General features: G+C 41.3%; 1 protein-coding gene across 2 annotated transcripts in view; it reads left to right on the top strand.

Annotated features, from left to right (window-relative positions):
* The window catches only part of IKZF2 (IKAROS family zinc finger 2), a 109,060-nt gene extending 85,896 nt beyond the window's left edge, over positions 1-23,164 (top strand). For both annotated transcript variants that reach the window (XM_065637424.1, XM_065637425.1), the window contains exons 6-8: positions 8,419-8,556; positions 15,806-15,949; positions 21,688-23,164. In XM_065637424.1, the coding sequence (XP_065493496.1) occupies positions 8,419-8,556; positions 15,806-15,949; positions 21,688-22,412 (1,007 nt within the window). In that variant the 3' untranslated portion in view covers positions 22,413-23,164. The remainder of the gene's footprint in view (positions 1-8,418; positions 8,557-15,805; positions 15,950-21,687) is intronic.
* The last annotated feature ends 282 nt before the right edge of the window (positions 23,165-23,446 follow it).

Consider the following 23,446-nt stretch of genomic DNA (forward strand, 5'->3'; position numbering starts at 1 on the left):
TGGTGATGCTGTATTTGGCACTGCTTGCTTCAAATAACACATCGATTCTATTGGCTCTTTAATGCTTAAGGGTTCTGCAAGATAGGCAGGGGGGCTGCCCTTGGAATAAATGTAAAGCGGCTGATGTAAATTGACTTCAGAATATTACTTCCATTGATACTACCTATGAATTTGGCCCAACACCTACACTTGTTTTACCCAAAGAGGGGACAAAAAAAACCCCAAACAAACCAAAGCGCTTCTTGAGGGAGTGTTTGTCCAGCAGCATTCCTGATCTGCACCGAGGGACCCACACCCTGCGCTGCGTGTGTGAGCAGCCCGAGCTCAGCTTGCGGTGACATGTGGCTCTCCAGTCACCTCCTCAAATTCCTGCTGAGCTGTAGCACTGACGGGGAGCAGACAGGACAGGGCAGACAACGACAGCCTGACCTGAACTTGCTTTCATTTTTCCTACTCACCCTGTTGTTGGAGCTGAGTTAAAATGAAGAGAAGCCTATGAGCATATTTTGGAAGGTTTGTCATGTGAACCAATTAATGATCTGCTTATCAAGTCAACTTTAATATAAAGCTAAAGGTCTGAAGTGAAGTGGAAAGTATGGAGCTGGTACATACAGTTAAGGTTTAACCTCTGTCTTAAGCTGGTTCCCACCCACATGCAGATAGCACGGAGGCATTGCAGGGAGGAGGCTCCGTTCTGGAGTCACCTCTCCTATTCATTGCAGGGCCTCCCCCCCTTTAAAAGTCAGTTGCAGTAAACCTGGCTGCCTTTCAAGTGATTTTGAAGCTAACCAGGTGATAAAACACTCAATTATTTTGTGGACTTCCTGGTTTTTGTTAGTTTATCTCACCACCAGAGTGCTATTTAAACAGAGTCCCTTTTTAATAGTATTTAACCATTTCGGAGTTGGTGTAAAATTCCTGGGAATCCCACTGGTGCCTGGAGGACTGGGCCATGTCGGTGTGGGACAGGGACAGCGCTCCCAGCTCGGTGACCTCCCAGCGTAAAACATTTGCACTTGAGATTTTCAGAGATATCTGGGGGGATCTGAGAGCTCCGTTGCCATTAATATAAACTGAAAAATGAACGTCAAGTGCCATTCACCAGCCTTGAAGCTCTCGTATTGAAGGAAAGAAGAGTAAGCCAAGAGAAATATATGAGGAGAGCTTCTCTCTGTTGCACTACGTGTTTCTTGGGACACAGAATTGGAGCAAGTATCCATGGATTTCATATTTTTCAGAACTGAATACAATGTTAGTGTCCTTATCTGTGTTTTCCATGACTTACTGCATGATTTACTTGCATAGTTTCACATAGACACATACATTTTTTTTCTTTGTTTTGCACACATACATAGATACAACATATAAACCTACAAAGTGATCTGTTTGTCTTCTGTGCTGCAATAGAAGAAAATGGGGTGTAAGATTCATGCTTTTCTGTTTTTAATTATTTAATGGATGCTGCAAGACTGGCAGGAGTCCTTCAAGTATCTGGACAGTTAGGGAGATTTCAGTAATTCTGTGGCTGTGCCAATGAAACAGGAGTTTGTTTGTTTGTATGTTAAACTTCTGGCACAAAAATGCCACCTACTTATTTATAACCCTTGTGGCAGATTGTAACATTGTTTTCTCTGTAAAATGCTGCAGATTAGTTAATAAATAAAAACAATCTGATGAATCAGATTAAATAACAGAACCACCAGTAGCTGCAAGATGAATTGTAACTACTAAAGTAATAAAAGGCTACAAGCAGAAACATCTTGAAGGTACAAATAAGGACCCAAACCCTTTAGCTGTTGTACACGAGCACTAATGTTTACTGAGTTACACAAAATTCTGGCTTTGTGCTTTATACATAGAGAAGCTATAGATGCTTGAAAGTTTCTCCTAACTAGTGTATTGACTTGTTCTCCATATGTGCATGTTGTCATGGGTTCATTCTAGCCAAAACGTAGCATGGATGAAGCATTCAGAGTTTATATCTAATCTGATGTTTAATACTGTTTGCCACAGAAGATCAAGAGAGGATTGAACACCAGTACAGTATTTCACCGCTAGCTGCTTATTTTACAATACTGTAAACAACTGGCAGGTAGATGCAGGTGTCAAGCTGCTGATTTGTGCCCTGGAGATATTTATAGGAAAGAAGGTATGTCTAGAAAACAAAAGGTGTGTAGGCGCAATGTTTTGCCCTTGTTTTACTGCGTGCTGATGTACTGAAGTACCTGGTGGTGTTTCACTGCTAGCTGCACAGGACTACTGTAATGGTACGTGGTAGTTGTCAACAGAAATAGCTTATCATTGACTGCCACTGTGCAAAAAGTCAGGACAAGCTGTTATTCATTTGCTGGGAGGCTCACAAAATGTTGAACAGCCCCATGTATTTCAATAGGCGATTGATAATAATCTTTACTAAGAGGCATTGGACCACGAGATCGTAAAGTGAGTCAAGTGCTCTATTTCAAGCTTCAAGTCACGAAAGTATTAATACTAGTTGCTTAATGGCATGTGTGTAAGCTTCTCCTGTTATAATGCTGGATTTTGGGTTTTGAACCCTTTTGAGGTGTCCAGAAGCCTCTTTAAGCACAGATCTAGCTACATGGTCTCCTCTACTGTGTGATCTAATTAACCTGTCCTATACCACATGATCTCACAAACAATAAAACTTGGCCCAAAAATATGATAGTCTAAAAAGTGCTTGTAGAAGGGAGACATCATAACTCCATGAGGTCTGGAAATCTGAGTCCCATGAAACGTACCCCAGGTACTGCTGTCTCCGCTTGCACTGGCAACCATTAAAAGATTAAGGTGAAGTTTTCATAATGTGATTAGAGATTTGGTTCTTTCTGAAAACCAGACGGCTTTACGATGTCACAGTTTGGATGCTCAGAAGCGGAGGTACTTGACGCTGCGTGTCGCGGGTCTGTGTGTTTGCGTGGAGCCTGGAGCCTTATTTTAGATATTTGCACGTTGTGACTTCTGCATGCAGGTTGTCTTGGATGGTCTCAGGTTAGCTGTGGGACTCGCTGCTATTTCTGAGCTTCAATATATACTGCTTAGTGTGTGTGTGTAATCTCTCAGAAAAAAAGAAAGGTAACAAATCAAAGAGCCCTCATAAATTTCAGTGAACACTTTTACAGTCATTAAGCAGGGCAGTGAGATAGCACATCAGAGTGGGAGGCAGTTTCCTTTGCGAAGCTACATGCTGCTTAGGGCCAGCACGGGCTTAGGTCTCACTTTAATTTTTGGGTTTTTTTGGTAATTAATTCGTACAGGAGTCTGTTATTCACATAAATATTTTTGTGCGTGAAGCTTTGAGCTAGGCAGCTCTAGAAAGGCCAAAGTGCGCTCTTTAATTACAGTAGCGAAGCAGAGGGACCGTGTGTCGCCTCTCTGCAACCTCAGCCCTTCTGCCGAAACCTCAGTGCTGCTTCAGCCCTCCCTGGCTCTAACAATTGCTTCCTTGGCTTGGGAAGGATTGCAGCAGCTGTTATATCCATCTTTTTGTGACTAGTGCATTCTCTTTTTTTTTTTTTTTTTTTTTTTTTTTTTTTTTGTCCTGTGTGATGTTAAATGTCACCAAGCTCAGGGGCATTTTACATTTCCCTGGGCTGACCGTTTCACAGCCTGAAAGGACACCGTACCTGCAAATTGCCTTTTATGCCACCTGTATTTTTCTTTTTTTTTTTACTGGTTGGTTTTCTTATTCCTGCTTGATCCTCTGCTCTGTGCCATCCTAAATACCTTTTCCACTCTTTAATGTTCACTCCCATATCTAATAAAATCACAGTGTGTTATTAAGTCCTTAATTTCTCAGTAGAGATATGGGCCGTATTTTTCTGTGTCTACCCTACTTGTGTGAGCTTCACCAAATTAGCCTCTGTGCCTCTCGCAAAGTGCATGAATTCATTTACATGCTGTGAAGAAGGGAATTATTACCTTAATCATATATATGAATAATTGAAGCACAGGAAATCAGAATAACTTGCCTGCAGTCACAAAATTTGTAGCATAACTAAGAGTTGAACCCTATGCTCCCTAGTTCCAACACAGTGCCTTAATCATACTTCCTACCTCTGTGTTAAAACTGATCTTAGTGTGATAAGTCCCGTTCAAGGCGAAGGGCTGTTTTGTAGTAGGCACTGTGTAACTGCAGAACTGCTCCCCTCTCCCAGGCAGCTTCCAGTTTTAGGGATGAAAGAAGAAATAGTGAATTGAGACTGGTTATAATCATGACAGACAATTCTGCAGCCTTGCTGATAAGTGTAAACATCAGACCAAAAGAACATTTTAACTTCTTCAATGCCGCTTCAGAAAGCTTCAATGGGAGAGAGCTGGGGTTTCCTACATCTCTGGGATTCTAGGGGACAAGTGGAAGATCAGATTTTACAGAAATAAATCACACTTAGTGTGCTGCTATCAGAGGGACTTGCTCGGACTGGTAGTAGCTATGTCAGATGGCCACTTAGTTCGGAAATCTTGGCTGGCTCCCCTTCCAAGGCCCTGATGGGCAAAAATAATAAAAGCATGGTACAAAGCTCAGTTCAAAGTCTTCAGTCCTTGGACTGGGCTGCTGTATGCCCTTTCCTGTATGAGCTGGTGACATTAGCAGTTGAGCTGTCACAGGGACTCGGGACACTGGCAGGTGGATGGGAAGGGGTTCTGTGCTGCTGCAGAGGGGAACGTGGTACCCAAAACAGGGAAACGTGCGAGTAGTTAATCCTGACTTTTGAAACTGGTGTGTGTTTTGTCATTGGTCTTAACGGAAACAGGATTTTAGTTTGGTGAAGTGTATCGTTGCTCTTAACCTGTTCTGTAAGCCTTTCTCATGTTATATGCTTATGGCAAGCTATTACCTGGGATGCCTTGTTACTTCCCTTTGACTTACTTTATATTCTGCTGTGCACTCCCATCTCTTTTGAGAACAAAATGCTGCACGAATGCCTTATGGGCTCTTTCTCTTTCACTGACCTTTTTTTATGACTTTAAAGAAGTTTCCCTAGGCCCAAGCCTGCTTTCTGTCTTGAATACTGACCTTACAGTTACACCATCTCATTGTCGCTGCACGCAGACTTCTCAGCTATCAAAGTTCACCCACAGGACTCAAAGTATTCCTAAGTCAGAAACACCTTGTCTTTTATGTCCTTCTCTTCCCCTTTCTCCCTTCACATAGGCATTTTAATTTCACAAGCAAACTCCGTTTCTCTGTGAATTTCAACAAGTGATTTACCTGTTTCATGGTAAAAATTATGCTTCAAATGTAAATGTCTTTTTCACTGTGACTGTCATAATATTTTCCATTTGAGGCTGAGACTCCCCTGTGGGTTTTCTGTGCCACATTGTCATCCGTATGAAGCTGAGCTTAAATGTGTGGAAATTCCGACATTTCAGTAAGAAATATAAAGTGGTTTTTTAATATTTTTCAAGTTATCTGTTTCATAGGTATGGCCGCTGGGTTTTGCCCAGTGCTGTGGTCTTTCCCAGTTCAACAACAAATCGAAGATTTCTCAAGATTTTGAGCCTGTTTGCTTTCACTGTATTATGTCACTTCTATGAGAATGAGTGATGGTAGTTTTTAATCTGATTACTTACCCCGAAAAGGTGATAAAGGAATAATTACCCCAAACCAGGGATTTCCAAGCTGACTTGGCTTGGGTGCCACCACCGTTGGCAGTGGTTATTATGTACAATGCCCAATGTGGTGTCCCTGTACCATGGTTTTCAGTGAGGTTCCTGGAGAAGGCAGCTTCAGAACAAGCAAGCCGAGCCAAACTTTGAGCGGCTTCGTATAATTTTGTAGTATAAATCGGATTTTATGCCTGTGGGGCTACGATGTCGTTGCATCTGTAGAGCGGGGAGACAGAATTTGGAAATGAACGCGAGGGAGTTGTATTGATTCTACTTAACGGGAGCTTGCAAACTTTGTTCTTCACAGTTGTGTCTGAGCAGCTTCCAGTTGGGTCTTAAGTAACATGTCTAAGATTTATCACATGTTGTTTATCCCCTTCTCCCCAGAAGAAGGAGTGTGTGTGCCGGAGTATTTCTTTCCTTGGGGAGTTACATCCTTCAAATCCCATATTGCATGTAGGAATTGTGCCTTTATCATTAGCTTTTATCATCTCTGTTAACCTTGACATCTGATGGAATTCAGGTAGCTGAGCATCATTGGAAAAGCTCAGCCTTGTTATGTTATGTGACATTGTTGCAATGCAGGGAGCAACCAATTGAAGATGTGTAATACCGATGTTTTTTGGATTGTTGAATCAATGTTTTGTACTGTAAGCTTGTAGGGGAATGTTTTGCTGTGGTAAACAATACTATATTTAATTAATTGTTGCTACCTCTGGAATAGCTGAAAGCAACCATCCTTTTCCCTTGCATCATACAGTTTATCTAAGTTGCTTGATAACCTGGCGTAGCCAAACCAGGTGGGCTGATTCAGCCCTGCTTCAGCTCAGTTACCTTAATCCCTTCAATTGCATCGGATTTTTTTGATTAGACAGCAAGTTAGGTTCTAATAAAGGGATCAGACTGACAGACGTTGATGCCATCCAGATGCGTGATAAAGCATTGTAATGGTGATGATACAAGTCTTTCCATCCCAGTGAGCTGCCAGTGTGTTTATCTAGAGGAGCTTCCAGAGCAAGGTGGCTGGTTTATGGTTAAAAGCTGAGGCTTGATTCAGATCATTCACATCAAGGGCAATTACTCTGGGAATGATAATGAGCCTCACACTCAGCCTCCACTGAGATTCCTGGTGCCAATGCCAGTTATGGCAACAGTGTAAGCTAGAGAGCAAAAGAAAATAAAGATCACAACCACTGTTTGGCTGAAGGCTCTTTCCTGAGGATAAGCCTTATCTCTCACTAAGGAGAAAGAAATCCACAGTTTGGATGCTTATTAAGAGCAGCTTTTTTGAAAAACTTGGTTGTGTCACTGAACTGCACATACAAACAAACGTTTTGAGAAAAACAAAAACATACTGCAAGTGTGTTCATTTCATCAAACTCTTTTTTTTCTGAGACAAAGACGTTTGAAACTTTTTGACCAGCTCTGGTACCGGAGGCTCAGGCTTTTTCATCTGCCATGACACAAGTGACAAGGGGCACACACTGGCGTGTCTGCTGCTCCTCCCCGCAGCCTCTCCTGCGTTTTCCCTTCCCAGTGGTGATGGTGCATTTTAGCTGCAATTAACACAGCTTGGATTTCATTAAGTAAATGATAGTGAAAAGCTTTCAATATTGGGACAAGCCCAACAGAAACATATATATTATCCAACAGAGAGGATGTTCTCAATTTCTTTGGCCAGAAACTAAAATTCTTACCTAAGATCTTCAAAACTCTGCAAGAAGTTTGACCTTCCCCATCCCTCAGCCAGCTCTGAAAATTGTAGCCAGTGGTGTTTTACTAGACTTGCGCTACTGACTTAAATTGCTCTTTAGTTATTGGAGAATAAACATTCATGTTCTACAAGTTTAAATTATATTAAAAACCTTTATTAGCTCAGCTTGGCAAAATACACTTCTGGCTAGCTTTCTAGCCTTGGGTTAGGCCATTCTTGTGGTTTCTTAATTACATGCTACAAAAGGGATATACTTTATGAGAATCTGGTGCCAAGTTTTTTTATGTATTAAGAGGCATTTGCTATTTGTTCATAATGCTGCTGAGTAAAACAAAATTTAAAAATTGGAGCTATGTCTTGTGTTCATCTGGCTTAATTTTCATCATACATGGTCTTTCATATTTTAGTATATTTATATTATGTTTTAATATTATCTGGTCTCTATGAATTACTGGTGGCAGCTCAGTTCTGGCACGTAGGAGTGCTGTTACCGAAGTTACTTTCTGTTGGTTACCAAAGTTACTTTCTGTTGTCTTTTATTTTCCAACCTTCCCTTAGTAATTCTGGCAAAGTGTTCTCAATGAGAGAAGAACTCTGCACCACGTAATGGGTTTCCCCACAGTTGGGAGCAGAATTAGGCCACTGGGGCAGCTCGTTTTTGTGGAGGCAACTGTTCGTACCATGGGCGAAATGTCTCAGAAGTTTCTTTCCCATGAGACTTGGCGACACACAGGCAATGCTGGGGTGTGATTCAGCTGTTTGGTTTGTTTTCCCCTCTTGTCATCTGTTTATTTGCTTTGCGACCAACAAGTCCGCCTCTTTTTCCTTCTGCTGGTACCGTGCTTTAGTGTGAAAAACGTGTGGGGCGAAGTACCCGGCGGGTGGGAGGAGGTGTGTGCGGTGGGAAAATGGGGCTGGGAAAAAGGCCTGGGACTTGAGTAACCTTTCTTAGGTGTCTTTCCATCGCAGGTGGTGTTTGTTACAAAGGTGTGATTTTTTTTTTTTTTTTTTTTTTTTTTTGGTAGAAAAAAGCGGGTTGCCGTGGATTTGACCTGATGCTCTCGTTCTTTCCGCAGTGGGGAAGCCTCACAAGTGCAACTACTGCGGCCGGAGCTACAAGCAGCGCAGTTCGCTGGAGGAGCACAAGGAACGCTGCCACAACTATCTGCAGAATGTCAGTATGGAGGCTGCCGGGCAGGTCATGAGTCACCACGGTGGGTGGAAAACACCTTTTGAGGTCTCTTGGACTTAGAGCATCTCTTGCGGGTTTTTTTTCCATCTGTTTATCTTCCTTCCTTTCGGCTTTGCACCACTTCCATCTTACAGGTTGCTTATACTCAGACAGGCAGGAGGAGAAAAGATGGGCTAAAATGTTCCCTCTGTACAATTTAACAGCATTGATTTTGCTGATTTTTTTTTTTTTTTTTTAAGTCTGTATTTCGCTTTTTAGTATGTATAAATATGCAGACATGGAAATAAAGCAGAACCAACTGTGCAAAGTTACCCTAAAAATTAACTAAGTCATATATAAAATATATGATTCCCCTTCCTTTCCAATAGTGACTGATAATTATAAGAGATAAGGATGGTGGAGGTATTCAGAAGTCATTATTCCTTTTCCCTGTGATATTATCTTATATCCCAAAAAAAGGGAGGGTTAGATATAAAAATTTCCAGAGTGGAATGAAATTCAACAATGTTGATTAAAGTAATTATAAAAACAAAAAAAAGTTTATATGCGCTTACATGTGTTAGTATTATTATGTTAACTAACACTGCATGTGTTTAATATACATAAAGACTGAAGATTGCCAAAAAGATTGTTGAAATCAAGAAATGTCAAACTCCATGAATTTGTTTTTGAAAATTTCTGTAGCTATTAGTATAGATAATGAACATGATGTCTCAGACTGCAGGGTTGTAGGCACTAAATACTAAATGGTAGCTGTCCAAAAATTTTTATAATTTCATTCAAAATCAGTGTTTCAGAAACACTTCTAAAACTGAACGCCTTTTAACTTTAGAATTTGTCCTTAGATGTTTGGTACTTGCATTTTAAGAATTAAAAATTTCTTTCTATTCAGAAAATATGAAAATCACACATTTTCCATTTTTATTAGAAATTACCACACACCTAAGAATACCAGAAAGTTAGATTACAGGTAAATGAAAAGGCAAAAGAATGTTTCCTCTTTTTTTTTTTTTTTCTTTTTCCATTCTGCTTTTCATTGTTGTGTAGAGTCATATGGTTTCATTTGGAAATGGATTATGTAAAAGTTCTGAAAGGTCACTTCTAAAAAACTAAAAATACAAGCTGAAATACAATCTATTCAGCATTTCTAATGTGGGCTATTTTTTGGTGAGAAAAAATCACCAAAAATTTTTAAGAGTACTTTTTCATGAGCAATGTAGTCCTATGAAGGCATTATAAATGAATTTAGTATGTATCGCCAAAATGTTGATACAACTTGATTAAGTAATTACTATCTTTGTAGGCACCCTGGAGACTAAAATCAACATTTAAAATGTAATGCGTGACTTTAAAGACATTGAAGTTAGTGATTATCTGCTTTAGGCTTGACTTTACGCTTGTAAAAGTCAGCGGAAAGACTGATTTCAGGGCTCTGCTATTTGCAGGTACCTGTCGTGTGCTTGGTCTGTTAGATGGAGCGCTTAGTTGATAGTAGGAGTTTAAGCACAGACTCCATTCCCAACAAAATACCTGCTCTTCACTCTGCAAGGATGTCCCGGTCTGATTAACCAGCAAGGGGATGATCTCATCCTCACCTTACAGGAATAGCAGTGGGCTGATATAGTGATGACAGAAAGGATGTTTCAGAGACCACGTTGTGGAGGATCTTCCCAAATTCCTCTCAACTTCCTGGTTTATTATTCAGTTATTTATTCAAATACTCTTTTTGACAGTGTATTTCTGAGGAAACCTAAAGCTTTTTCTAAACTGTTTAATGCTATGACAAGAAGGATAAGTCCTCAACTTTGTCTGCCCAAAGAAGCTGGAATGGTTGACCTTGCACTGAATTTTCTACCAACTGAAGTTGAACCAGTGCAAACCCCATGTGGACAGTTCTTTTATTTACAGCCTGACTGACTTTGCTTGGGCTTAGAATAGAAACATTCACACAAACACTTTACTTTTCTCAACAAAATTAGCTTAAAACGGCACTTGGAATTCAACTAGTGCTTCTTTCTCCTCTGGGCAAACATGCCTACATCTCCCTGGTGAATGTTTAGGGGATGTTTGATCCACTATCTTCATTGTGCTGTTTAGTGAGGGAATAGCAAGGACAGGCAGCAACAGGAAGCTCCTGGGACCAGTAATAAATCTCATCTCACTCAGCATCACTCCCACCCGTGAAGCTCAGCATGGGAATGTGAGGGTCATGAGCACCAACCTGTAGAGGTCTGCAACAAAGTTCTTTCTCCTGGGATTACGATGACACCAGACGAGTATACAAATGATCACTCAGCTTAAAGTTAGGTCTTAGTCTAACCCTGAAAAATGTATTACTTTCCTTCTCTCCCATGTTACACATGGAAAGGGTATTCCTGAGGATGAGTGAGTGCATGCTCTGGAAATTGTGGTCCTTGGTTTATTTTACATCATGTTGGGTTTAAGTTTTCCTGACTCTTTTTCCCCAATACTTCTTAAGTATTTTGTTCTTGCTGAGTGTTTCGAAGCCTCTGAATGCATTTTGGGGTGACTCCTGGTCAGGACTTCACTGTAATGCACAGAATAGGTAGAGATGGGGATTTTCTTATCCCTACCAGCATCCTTTAAGGATGTAGGTGGCTGTGCTGGGTCTCAACCAATATGGCCAACATTCAACATTGACCTAAATTATTTCTGCAGAGATGAATTGTTCTACAAAACTGGAGGCAGCCCCTAGAGAGTCTGGATGTTTTTCAAGCATTGTGCTCAAGTTGATCAGTTTATGGGCATGTTACAGACATCTACTTGGGTGCTTTTGCCATGGCCTGATGATTATCTCTGTCTTGCAGATGGCTAAAGCCACAGAGGGAAGCCAAAGAGGGGAAGGAGTGCTAGTTTCGGTGTGTGGGTAGGAATGTACAAGTCTCGGGGTCTCTTGCGGGGTGCTGGTTGCTTGCTGAGCTGCCCCTCCTTGTGACAAGGTCCTGTTGCCTGCTCAGCATGACACGAGAGCTCCTGTGACTGGGTTGGTGGCAATCCTCAGCTGAGCAATGCTGGCCCCGGAGGTGGACCTAGCCAGGTCTCCCAGCTAGTGGTGTGTTGGGGAGACAAAAGTGACAGTCCTTGAACTGAGAACATTTCTTTTTGTTCGTTCCTGCAAATATAATGTTAAATGCTAGCTATGGTTTACACCCTCTTATACTACTTCTCCATCTCCACAAAGCAAAAAGTCCAGGGAAATTCTTAAAAGTGGAGTGGAGAGGATGCTCTTTTTGGGAGAAAGAAGCCTAGGCCTAAGCTGCACAAGGCTCAAAGGCCAGCTCCACATAAAACACACAATGCCCTGGTGTCCCTCCCTCTTATATAGTTGCTTAAAACATCGTTAAAATGCTGGTCCCACAGGAGACTTCACACCAGGGTCCATGGGAATATTTCCTGTCATTTCTCTCCACAGACACACTTTTTTAAAATAGCAATATTGTGAGCTTAGGGAAGGAAATTGAGGTTGATGGAGTAACACTAATTTATACCAGCTGAGAGTTACCCCAGTGTCTGTTGTCTGCACACAAAAGTATTCATCAGCAAAACACACAGTGGGTAATTTTTTTTACATTTTTCCCTATTATTTCCTCACTGGAACAGCATAAACTTTTTAATAGTATGGGATAGCATGTGTGGTTTCTGACAAATTAAGAAGCAAAAACTAAAAGATAGCCACTTTGAGCACTATGATTGAAAGACTAATGCCTTCAGGAAAATAAAGATTTTGTTCTGAAGATCATCCAGGATTGTGAATAGAGAGTTTGGGCTTAGAAACAACATTTGGTGTTAACTGCAACTGAGAACATTAACAGTGTCAGAGATGGTGAACATCTGCATGGACAGTCCAGGAGAACACCCTGATAGCTGGTTAAGAACATCCCTGAACAGAAACATGCTCAAGTGTGGGCTTTTCATGGACTAGACACTTGATTTTTAGAATAAAAAAGCCTTCCTGAGCTGAGATCATAAGTTCACAGCATAAAATGAGTTGCTGTATCAAAGCTAGTTACAATGTGTCAGCTGTTCTTCCTCAGCTCCCACTACTAAGGTCATGAGGAATAGGACGATGAAATAAAATACAACAAAAAAGGAATTGCATTTAACACAGAGTAAATGTGTACACTTGAGCTTCGACCACAGAGCAGCTGATTTGTGATAACTCTTGTTTGTGTGCAATCAGTTTGTTTTTTGCCTTATTTATTTCCCCCTTCCCTCCCCCAAAAATACGCGGGCTGGGCTATTTGTGCTTTGTTTGTATATTTTTAAATTGAAATGAAAATTAATGTGTCCAGAATTGACAATGTGATCTTTAACTTAAGTCTTTGGGTTTCTAAAATGTGACATCTCAGCCGTTTGGTCCACTTTTGCATGCAATTTAAGTGGTTTCAGAAACTAAGCTATTTACATCTCTCCCTTCTCCCAGGAAATCTACATAACAAAACATATTCCAGTAACCTATTCCCATCGTAACACAAATATTGGCATGATTCAGTGATTCTGTTGCAAAAGAGCCATGCCCTGGATTATAGAGTTGAGTTCTGAGGTGGGGAAAAGAGCTTGCATCATGAAAGACAGAAAAGAAAATGCTTTTATTGGCGATGATTTTACTTTTAGAAAGAGTCCAAGCAGAATTTTGCCTGATTTAAAGAGGAGCAGATGTCTTTTTTAGCACTATTCGTTTTTCATGGAAGAAAGGTTTCAAATTCAGGGTAGGAAATTTTACACACATATGCCCAACAGTGGAATTATTTAATAATTACTTAATTGTTATAAGACATACAAATGTCACTGCATTTGGGGCTTAATCAGACGACTGTGAAAGTAAGCAGGAAGTTTTCAACCGATTTTCTGGGCAAGTACAGTCCTACAAAGCCACCATACCTTTAGGAAGTCTTCCTAGGAAGGATTTAGACCCTCTGCACCTCCCCAGGTCCCACCAGCAGCCTCGTGTGTCCTGTACACCACTGGCTGAAAATTATTGAAGTGGCACTGGCGTGCACACCTGGGATGGATTTTGCTGCTGAGCAGGGATCCATGGTTTCACACATGGTGTGTGTGCACGTGCGTGCAGATGCTGGTTTTCGGAAAGCCAAAAGGACGGTCACACTCCAGTTCCCCGTGAAAATCAACAGACATCCTCTTTTCTTTCTTTTAAAATCTCCGCAGTAAACACTTAAGTAGAGCTAGTGCAGATAGCTCCTGATCAAGCACAGTGTTTAAATAACTTTAACATTTTTGCCTTAGCTATTAAAGTATGCCAGACCTCCCAGTCTGCCTGGGGCATTAATTAGGTCACTTGAACACTGCATCCCATTTTGTTGCAACATTAGATTCATTTCATATTTGTGCTTTTTCTTCCTCTCTTTCACTGCTGCCAGCAGGACTGCCTTGTAAATGAGAAACCATTGTGTTTCTCAGGGGGAGCATCCTGTACAAATAAAAAAGCAGCAGAGTAAATCATTTTATAGCATATGGTAGATTCTAAGCCTCAAAGTACTCAGCTTTCCATAGCAGCAGAGGCACAAATGGAATCAAATGAATAAATTGCCATGTTTTCTCATTATGAATGTCTGAAGTGAGAAGTTCACCTGAGCAGATACTCTGTTTTGTAATTGCCTGGTATTTGCTCTTCCTTGCTAGAAAGAAGGCAAAGACAAGGCTTTTATCACCCCATTTTTCATACATTATGTGCTGGCAAACAGCTGTGTGTTTAAGAACAGGGTAGTGATTATTCCATATTAGGATCCTGAAGGCAGTAAAGCTACATGGGAGGAAAGTAGGCTGGTGGGGTTCATTTGTGGCACAGTCTCAGACAGAAAGGTGTCTGTGACATGAAAGGCTGCTGCGGTGAGGGACCAGAGAGAGGAGGACCAGCAGAAGATGTGGGTTTCAGTCCTTCTCTGCTACCTCTGCAATATCGCCTGTGACTTCTCTGGAAGATTTATCTAATACAGAGAATGAAATTGGTTGCCCACAGTTTACAAATTGTAGGAACTCTTTGCAAGGTCATCCCAGTTTCTATTTCTCTGCCATCCATTCTTCCCCTCAAATAACTTTTTACACCTCAACCATCACATCAGCACAGGGACTCAGGGCTGATCCTTCCCAAGTTTTTCTTGCTACCTTCTAAAGATTAATATGGGACAATAAGAGCATGTATTGAATTCATGGCTATACATGGAATAACACTTGAAATATGTGGGCCTGACCTGCAGCACTGTACCACTGACCCTTCTTGGCGTTTATAAGAGGATGCTTAACAAAAACAGAGTGCTTTCTAGGTATGTAGTGAATAGCTATGTCAGCAAGTGACATAAAACCCTGTGTGAGTTCGTCACTACCCTGCTTGGTAACCAATGCAATTCCTATACTTCTCTTGCTCTAGCACCTTATTCCCCAACTCAGCAAATGACGAAGAGTGGAAGCAGTAAAGACAGAAAGGGTCATTCACTTCTTGTTATTGTCTCAAAGACTATTCTCCTAACACAGTGAGCACACGAATGCTCCCTGCTGATCCTAAAAAGTGGGAGGATTGAATGCAAGTCTTCTATGCCCATGTTTGCTAGGTCTGTGTTTGAAGGGATAAAATATTAATCAAAAAACTGATAGTTTCTGAGACTGATTCTGTAGGGAATTTCCACACAATGTATGTAATTCCAGTACAGCATTTGCTGATTTTACAGTCTCACACATAGAAAGAGGAAGAACATGTTACCAAACAGTTCTTTCATTCTGGAAGCCTTTATCTTGGGGAATGCACAGCCAGGACCAGGAAACACAAGTCGTCAACGCCTTGTATGTTTTTTAGTCATTGAGATTAGCACAAAAAGAAAATAAGAACGGTAAGCACGCCATATGATAAGCATGAAGTTAAGGGAATACACAAAGAATGATAACTGAAAAGTTACAGTGGCAACAGGTGACTGTATTGAAGGGAGAATAACAGAAAATGTCATCTACAGAGTAAGTTTACAGAAGTGTCCCCTCCTCACTGGGAATATTAAGTATTCAGAACAAAACAAGTCCTTTAATAAATAAAGTTGGGCTTCTGCTAAATAAGATATTCCCAAAGAGAGGCATTTTGTAAATGTGACTCCGCTCAAAGGTGAATGCTATCTTGATGCCCAGTGTGTTATTGCACCTTGCTTTATTTTGTGTTGCACTTGTGCAATTAACAGGGCTCAGATGATTTGTGTTGTCTGTGAAGTGTAGACCAGACTTGTCTCATACAATTTTTTGGTTTTATGTAGTACCTCCTATGGAAGATTGTAAGGAACAAGAGCCTGTGATGGACAACAATATTTCTCTGGTGCCTTTTGAGAGACCTGCCGTTATAGAGAAGCTGACAAGCAACATGGGAAAGCGTAAAAGCTCCACCCCACAGAAGTTTGTGGGTAAGCTTGAAATACGGCTTTTATTATTTTTAGTGTATAGGTTACTTGTAATTTGTAGTCGTCAAAAGAACAAGGGGAGAAGTGGCACTTTCAGAACTTGATTGTGATGGGGAGACATAACAATGGAGATGGTTAAATCACAGCAAGAAATCCTGAAAATTATTGAATTAATTTTTACCAACCCAGAGAATTCAGAAGTGAGGCTCCCAGAATCATGAAAATGGATTAGAAAATCTTGAGCTTTTTATGGTGCCTTAAGGCTGTTTGTTTTGGTGGTTTTTTAAACTTTTCTCTAGTCCTTTTGAGATTTAGACCTGTCATCTTTCCAGCTCCTTCTCCCAGCAAATAATCTGTGTCTCGCACGTAATTATTTGTCTCCATATGCAGCTGTGTTAAAAAAAAAAAAAAAAAAAAAAAAGTATTTGAAGACTTGTAACTTGTATTAAATTCCTGAGGGTTGGAAACAACTGGTCTGTTAATACCAGCATGAGGAAATAAAATCACATCACTTCTGTTCGAAGAAGTGCTTGCTCTAAGTGCAGTGTTTTGCACACAATAAACTTATTAACACATGAATATAGAATAGTATTGAGTGAGTTTTGGTTACTAGATTTAGAAGCCTAGGCTCAAAATTCATATTTTGCTGTGTATCTTGACATCTTAAAATTGTCCAGCCTGTAACAGGAGACAGTATGGGGAATTTTACTTGGGTTGAGTTGTACCTTAAAGCTGCTTTTTACTGATACTGAGGCAGTGCTAAACTTCTTAGGAGGGGAGCTGGGACAGAATTATTTGGGGTAGGTGTATGCTGCTAGACACCAAAGTCACGTAATGGGCATTTTCCACACTCACTCCCTGGACAGACAGTCGTACAGATTTTAAGGGTGTCACAGACTCATTCTGCCTGCGCTGAGGACTCTTACAGAGAGAGGATCAGAGGACTGTAAACAATTAACACAGCCGTTTAGAAAAGTCATTGCCCCTCAGCTAAATGCAAATTCAGCTGGGTTTGGTAAATGACTGCTGAAGGTGGTTTTAAGCGAACCCACATGGTTTTAAATAGTAGGGGGCGAGCAGCATGCGGCAGCTCACCTGGGGGGCACTGACACACTGACCTGGCTGCTCTCAGTCATCTGACCCTTCCCAAATATCAGTGCTAAGCCAAGGTTAGGCCAGGAACAATCTATTCTGACACACACTGGGAGGCATCAGTATTTCCTGTATTGTTATTAGTCCTTCTGAGATAAAAGTTAAATTCTTAGGTTGTTGTCTTTAAGTGTGGTCTCAAATGAATTACTGTATAGCTGATAAGAACTGGAGAACTTATACTCTGATTTAATTTACTGCTGTGAGAACAGTTGGGGTTGAAGAGGGTGGAAATGGGAGCAGAACTCTCTACTGACAAGCCAAATGCAGCTTTATGAGTCTGTAAACATGGCCCCATCACAGTAAATTTCCCTAGCGTTGTCTCAGTGAGTGCTGTATGTTCTTGCAGGTTGTGATCAACAGTGAAATAGTTAACCCTGCTGACACTTAAACCGGTGTGTCTAGACCTCAGAAATACTACAGCCTCAAAATGAAGAAGGGCAGTTCACACCTTGGGCTCTTTTTCCCCCCAGGTTGTCCACAGAATTGTGTTTGCAGTACTTCTCAGAGGTTTTCTTTGCAGGGGCTGGAGACTTTATCTGAGAGGGCTGGTGACGTTGTTCCCTTCCGTTAAATTCTGGTGTCCACATGCCTGCTCTCAGAGCAGCACAGCTCACTGATTATAAGCATACCTCACAACTGAGGCAAGCCACTTTTTAGATGGTATAAACTGAATCAGTTTTTGGAAGCTGTAAATGATGGTCTCTTTTTTAGACCAGGAAGGTTATTTTACTTGTCCACTCACATGCAGTTGACCATATGTTGTTATTGTCTTCTAAGGCAAATTTACTGCTTGGAAATCCTTGCCTGAGATGCGCCGTAGCTGATAATTCTTCTATTCAGTAGGGTATACTACTTTGTTGTTAGATAAACCTGTTTCTTCTACAGGTGTAACAGATAATTTTGGTATTCTATTTTTCTGGGGCTAGGAATTCAGGATTTCATGTGACATGCAGCTTTTTATCAGATTCAGCTGTAAGGGAGAAGTGTCCTTTCTCAAATTTACCGTATCTTATTTTTCTGCCTTTTCTGATCTTTAATGGCATCACAGTGGTTCAACTGAAAACCAGCAGTCTCCGCTTGGCTACTTTTCTTTTTTTTCACCATGACCTCACTTTTCTTCCCGTTTTCTCCCCAATGAAATATTTTTCAGCTCTATCAGGAAGAACTTGTAATGGTTCTCTCGCTTGCAGGAAATTTTCCTGTGCATACTGCAAGTGTGGCACCTGTCCAAAACAACTTAATGGTGTTTATGAGAAGGTCATGTAAGCATAAGCTAAAATCTTTGCATGCTACATCTATCAATGCTTTACTGCCTTTTCTGATCAGCAATCTCCAAGGGACCTTGGTTGTGGACCACAGTCTCTGTTCTGGCTGAAATTTCAGGAGGAAAGGAAGCAGCATACAGCAAGTAGAGCTAATTTCTGAGTGAGAGACTTGGTTGTATATCTGCTATTGAGGTACTAGTCTTACCAAACCTGTTGAAAAAGTGGAGGCAGAAAGTATAATTTATGCTGCGCAGGAGCCCGAGTACTCGTTTTTTGTCTCTCCTTCACTGAGGGGAGAAGTGACAGTAGTGAAATTGAAACCAACCATCTTCGAGCTGATCACATGAAGCAGATTCATGTCTCTTCGGTTTGAATGTGGTGCTCGCTCTCGCAGAGTGTCACTGAGGTTAAAAACTGACAGGATACAAAAGGAGACGTTTATGTGACTTATGATAAGACCACAGTTGTTATGGGAAGAATTAAAAATACACAGGGAGCTCAGAACAGATGAAGATCAGCCGGCTTCAAAGTTAGAGTCAGCTTCTAGTTAGTGAGGGTCAGGATGAAATTTACGCAGTGGGAAATTCTGTAACTGTTTTCTCCAAGATTTCTTGCAGCTTTCTCCCAAGTGTCCAGCATCGCAGTTGCTTTAGATATCTGACCAGATGGACTGCAGGTATTACAGGACAGCTGTGTCTGTGTGCTTTGATCTAGCCTCAAATACCTGTTTTGAGGTGGTTTTGAATGTCATATGGTAAGATGACCACAGCAGGGAATGCTGCTGCTTCTGCTTCACTAATGTAGGGCAAGAATAAATAGAATTTGAGCATAATTTTGCATGAAAATTCAAAATTATGAATCTGATTAGTTAGTTTTAGCACAGATATATGGCTAAAGAGGAATCAAAATTGAGAACCATGTTGGACTGGTTTGCTAATGTTTCTTCTGAGCTCTGTGTTTTATACCCTCTCTTCCTCATGTTATAATTTATTTTACTTTTTTATGTCACACTCCATTTCTAAGGCTCTATCATCTTTGGAACCAGTTCATAATTAAAGGAATGAATAATTCAGGTCACTGGCAATTTACAGTTTTCTCTACTCTGCTGTCTGTGGTGGACTAACTAAACAGGGAAGATAAAAGGAATTAAAATAAGGTTTGCATCATTCATCCAAGTAGTCCATAAAAGTATTAGCTCTTGATCTATAAATCCTGCAAAGGACTGGCAGCATGTTTGGCAGCTATATCAGAGTCTCACCAAATCCAGTTCATTATTCAAACACAGGTGGCCAGAGCAGGTGACAGGAACCAATGGACTTTTCCAGTTTCATTTCTTTCTTCCCACTCTGCCAAAGACACCACGTGTCTCCTGGAGCTCTTCTCCAGGCCCACTTTGGTCCCACCTGGGAAGGAGCTGCTCAGTTTCAAGAGAGGCTGGAGCCACCTCCCAATAAAGAGTTGTCCATCCTCTCAGCGGCAGGATAGCCAGCGCAGACAGCAAGACTGCCAGCCCACCGCGGAAACTCTGCAAAGACCATGTTTGATGGCAAGAATCATCCTTAGGTCATGTTAGGTTACAAAGGCCATTGTTGCAGCACTGTTTGCTCCTTCCCTCCTTCCCTCCTTCCCTCCTTCCCTCCTTCCCTCCTTCCCTCCTTCCCTCCTTCCCTCCTTCCCTCCTTCCCTCCTTCCCTCCTTCCCTCCTTCATCAGGGCTAAGTTCCCAAGCAAAAGTAATGCATCATCTCTAAGGATAACATGGTTGTTCCATAGGTAATGTAAAATTATTTCTCTCTTTATGCATCACTTGAAGATAAGCCACACTAAGTGGAAAGAGTTATTATAGTGAAAAATAAAATGCTGAGTGATAGCTGTGTTGAAATGTACTAATGGTATTTGGAAGAGATTTGGGATTGCAGTTCTGTTTTGTTCTTATGGTGGTTGGTACACATTTTGTTCCAAGCAATTTTGGCAAAAGGTGATAGAAGATTCTTGAGTTCTTTAATTCTTGGGTAGTCAAACCAGTTGTATATAGCGATTCCTTGAATTTATTAGCTTACACTATTGAATTAAAGTCTGGGTTTATGTACTGAGGCAGTGAAAAGTAACAAAGACAACCAACCAAAATTATTTGTCAGACTTTGTAAAATGAGTTTCAAAATTTAACTGTTAACAACTAGTGTATGTGACACATGTATCTTGTATCTCACACATATAGCTATGCATATAACCTTTTCTTTTTAAAAAGAAGAGGTGTTACATGAACTTCCCTTGTACTTGCACTCTAAGGCCACCCCTGGAAAAGTGGTGCTGCTGAGCCCTGATGTAACTCATGGTAAATCTGTTAACTTCAAAGGAGCGCCACGCTACGTGGCGTGCCCTGTGACTAGCATAATTTACCAGCACGTGGTTCTGGTTTCGCATATCTGTAATACCATTGATTTAAAGAGGTTACAAGGCTGTGAATTTAGATTCAGATAGTGATGAATCAGCCAGCTTCATCATCATTATGTATTTATTTATCCTGTGTCAATGAAAGTTGCTTTTGCCCTTTACCAAATGAAACTAAGCTACACAAGCATTTTCTCTATTTTTGTTTTCTTGCCTAAATAGACACTGGGGGGCACATGTCTTTTTTTTCTCAGTTCAAAACATTGGGATAGGATCTTTTTTTTGAAGGAGAGAACTACAAAGGTACTATAACCTCAACGCAAAGCGGCAGGTCAGTCCCCAGTGCTCCTGTTACTTGCTCCGTTCTGGGGCAGCGTGCAGGTATTTTACATTTTTCCTGCTGATTGAAGGATTTACATACTGTGGCTCTAAAGGTGACACTGTAGCAGCCCTCTGTTCCTGTTCCTTAGGTTCTGACTATGCAGCCATGGTATAAGGTATGTATGACGCACCTCGGAGTGCAGGGGACATTGTGGCACTGCCTCTTTTAATTTTGGAAGAGCATGTCTGATGGTATAAGCCAGCGGAGCTTCATTGACCTCAGTGGTTCAATCCCATTTTCTACCAGTTAACATGTATTTCCGAACTTGAAGCATGGGCACAGCCAGGCTCAGTGGAAGGTTTGGTATCGACCTGGAGGATGCTGCAGCTGCATGTTTCACCTGGAATAAAAAAAAAAGCTGTTGGTGAGGTTGCTGTTTTACCCATCTCAGGACAAAACTTTGTAGGGGATCAGTAAACAAGTAGAAGGAGGCTAACATTGGAAGGATTTCACCCCAAGTCAGGGGTTTCCTGTCTCTTCCCACCCCTTTTGCAATGAAACCTTGGAGTGAATATGTTGGTTTTTTCTGATTTATTTGCTCTTGTCCCTTAGGTGAAAAGCTCATGAGATTTGGCTATCCAGATATTCCCTTTGACATGAACCTCACCTATGAGAAGGAGGCTGAGCTGATGCAGTCTCACATGATGGACCAAGCCATCAACAATGCAATCACCTACCTTGGAGCTGAGGCACTTCACCCTCTGATGCAGCACACACCAAGCACAATTGCAGAGGTGGCCCCAGTCATCAGCTCAGCTTACGCTCAGGTCTATCATCCGAACAGGATAGAAAGGCCCATTAGCAGGGAAACGGCTGACAGTCACGAGAACAACATGGATGGCCCGATCTCCCTCATCAGACCAAAGAGTCGAACCCAGGATAGAGAGGGCTCCCCCAGCAATAGCTGCCTGGATTCTACTGACTCAGAGAGCAGCCACGAAGACCGCCAGTCCTACCAAGGAAACTCTGCCTTAAATCCCAAGAGAAAGCCAAGCCCGGCTTATATGAAGGAGGACGCCAAGGCTTTGGATGCCACAAAAGCTCCTAAGGGCTCTTTAAAGGATATCTACAAGGTCATCAACGGAGAAGGGGAGCAGATTAGGGCTTTCAAGTGTGAGCACTGTCGCGTCCTTTTCCTGGACCATGTCATGTACACCATCCACATGGGCTGCCACGGCTACCGGGACCCGCTAGAGTGCAACATCTGTGGCTACCGAAGCCAGGACCGCTATGAGTTCTCGTCACACATAGTCCGAGGGGAGCACACATTCCACTAGGCCTTCTCATCCAAAGGGGACTCGTATGAAGTAGAAGAACTGCACATGAAGAAATACTGCACTTACAATCCCACTTTTCCTCGGACATTGAGACGCCTATTTTGTTGTTGTTGCTGTTGTTGTTGGTGTTGTTTAATTATTATTAACCTTATTTTTTGTAGACCCAACCTCATTTGCTCTGCCCAGCTTAAGAATGGAAAGAAGGAAGGGAAGGGATAAAAGAGGGGTTAGTTGTTGCCATCGCTTTTTGGTGAGTGACCTGCCTCGCTTTCTGTGGGAAACGAAAGGCAGTCGGTTTCTGTCTCAATCAGCTGTACGTCGTGTCCTGTTTCAGGATGTCACTCAACCCTGCTAGGTGCTTTAAAGTCCCAACAAGATGCCACTCATTTGCAATTTCAGACAAATAGGTAGAAACTTTTCAGAGGAGAGCTTCTTTCAAACTTGTAGATGCAGTATGGAGTTCCAGTGGCTGGAGGAGAAAGGGGGAACTTTATTCTGCAGAATGAACAATTCTTTTTAAAGCAAAACTCTTAGGGTTGTAGGAGCATGAATAAAAGTCAATATTCCTTTCAAGATTACTTTCTAGGGTGAGCTTTTTTTGCTGGGTTCAGTGTGTATTGCCCCTTCAGAATATAACAAAAAAAGTAATGATGTCTCAACACTGTTCCACATTACAGCAGTTTAGATTCGTAAGTCTGAGGGCCTTCTGTGGTAAGTCTGAGGCTTTGTATTTTTATTTTCCGTAACTTATGAAGCACCTTTTTTTAGAATTGTTGATTTGCTGTTACTCCATGCTTATGTGTTGACTCACTGGCTTCTTAGAGACCCTGGGAGCCTTACTTACTTAGTTGCACCGTATGTTTTAAGAAATAGCATTTAGAAATAACATTTAAACTTGCTTCTGGGACAGTAATTGACCTAGGAGTGGGTAAGAGAGTCGGTAGTTTACTCAAGAGGTTCTGCTGCTCTTCTGAAATAATTTTGTTTTAAAATGATGGATTTTATAACGACAGAAGTGCTAGTAGCAACGTGTT

The sequence above is a fragment of the Caloenas nicobarica genome, chromosome 6, assembly GCF_036013445.1.
Source record: "Caloenas nicobarica isolate bCalNic1 chromosome 6, bCalNic1.hap1, whole genome shotgun sequence".
NCBI lineage: Eukaryota > Metazoa > Chordata > Aves > Columbiformes > Columbidae > Caloenas > Caloenas nicobarica.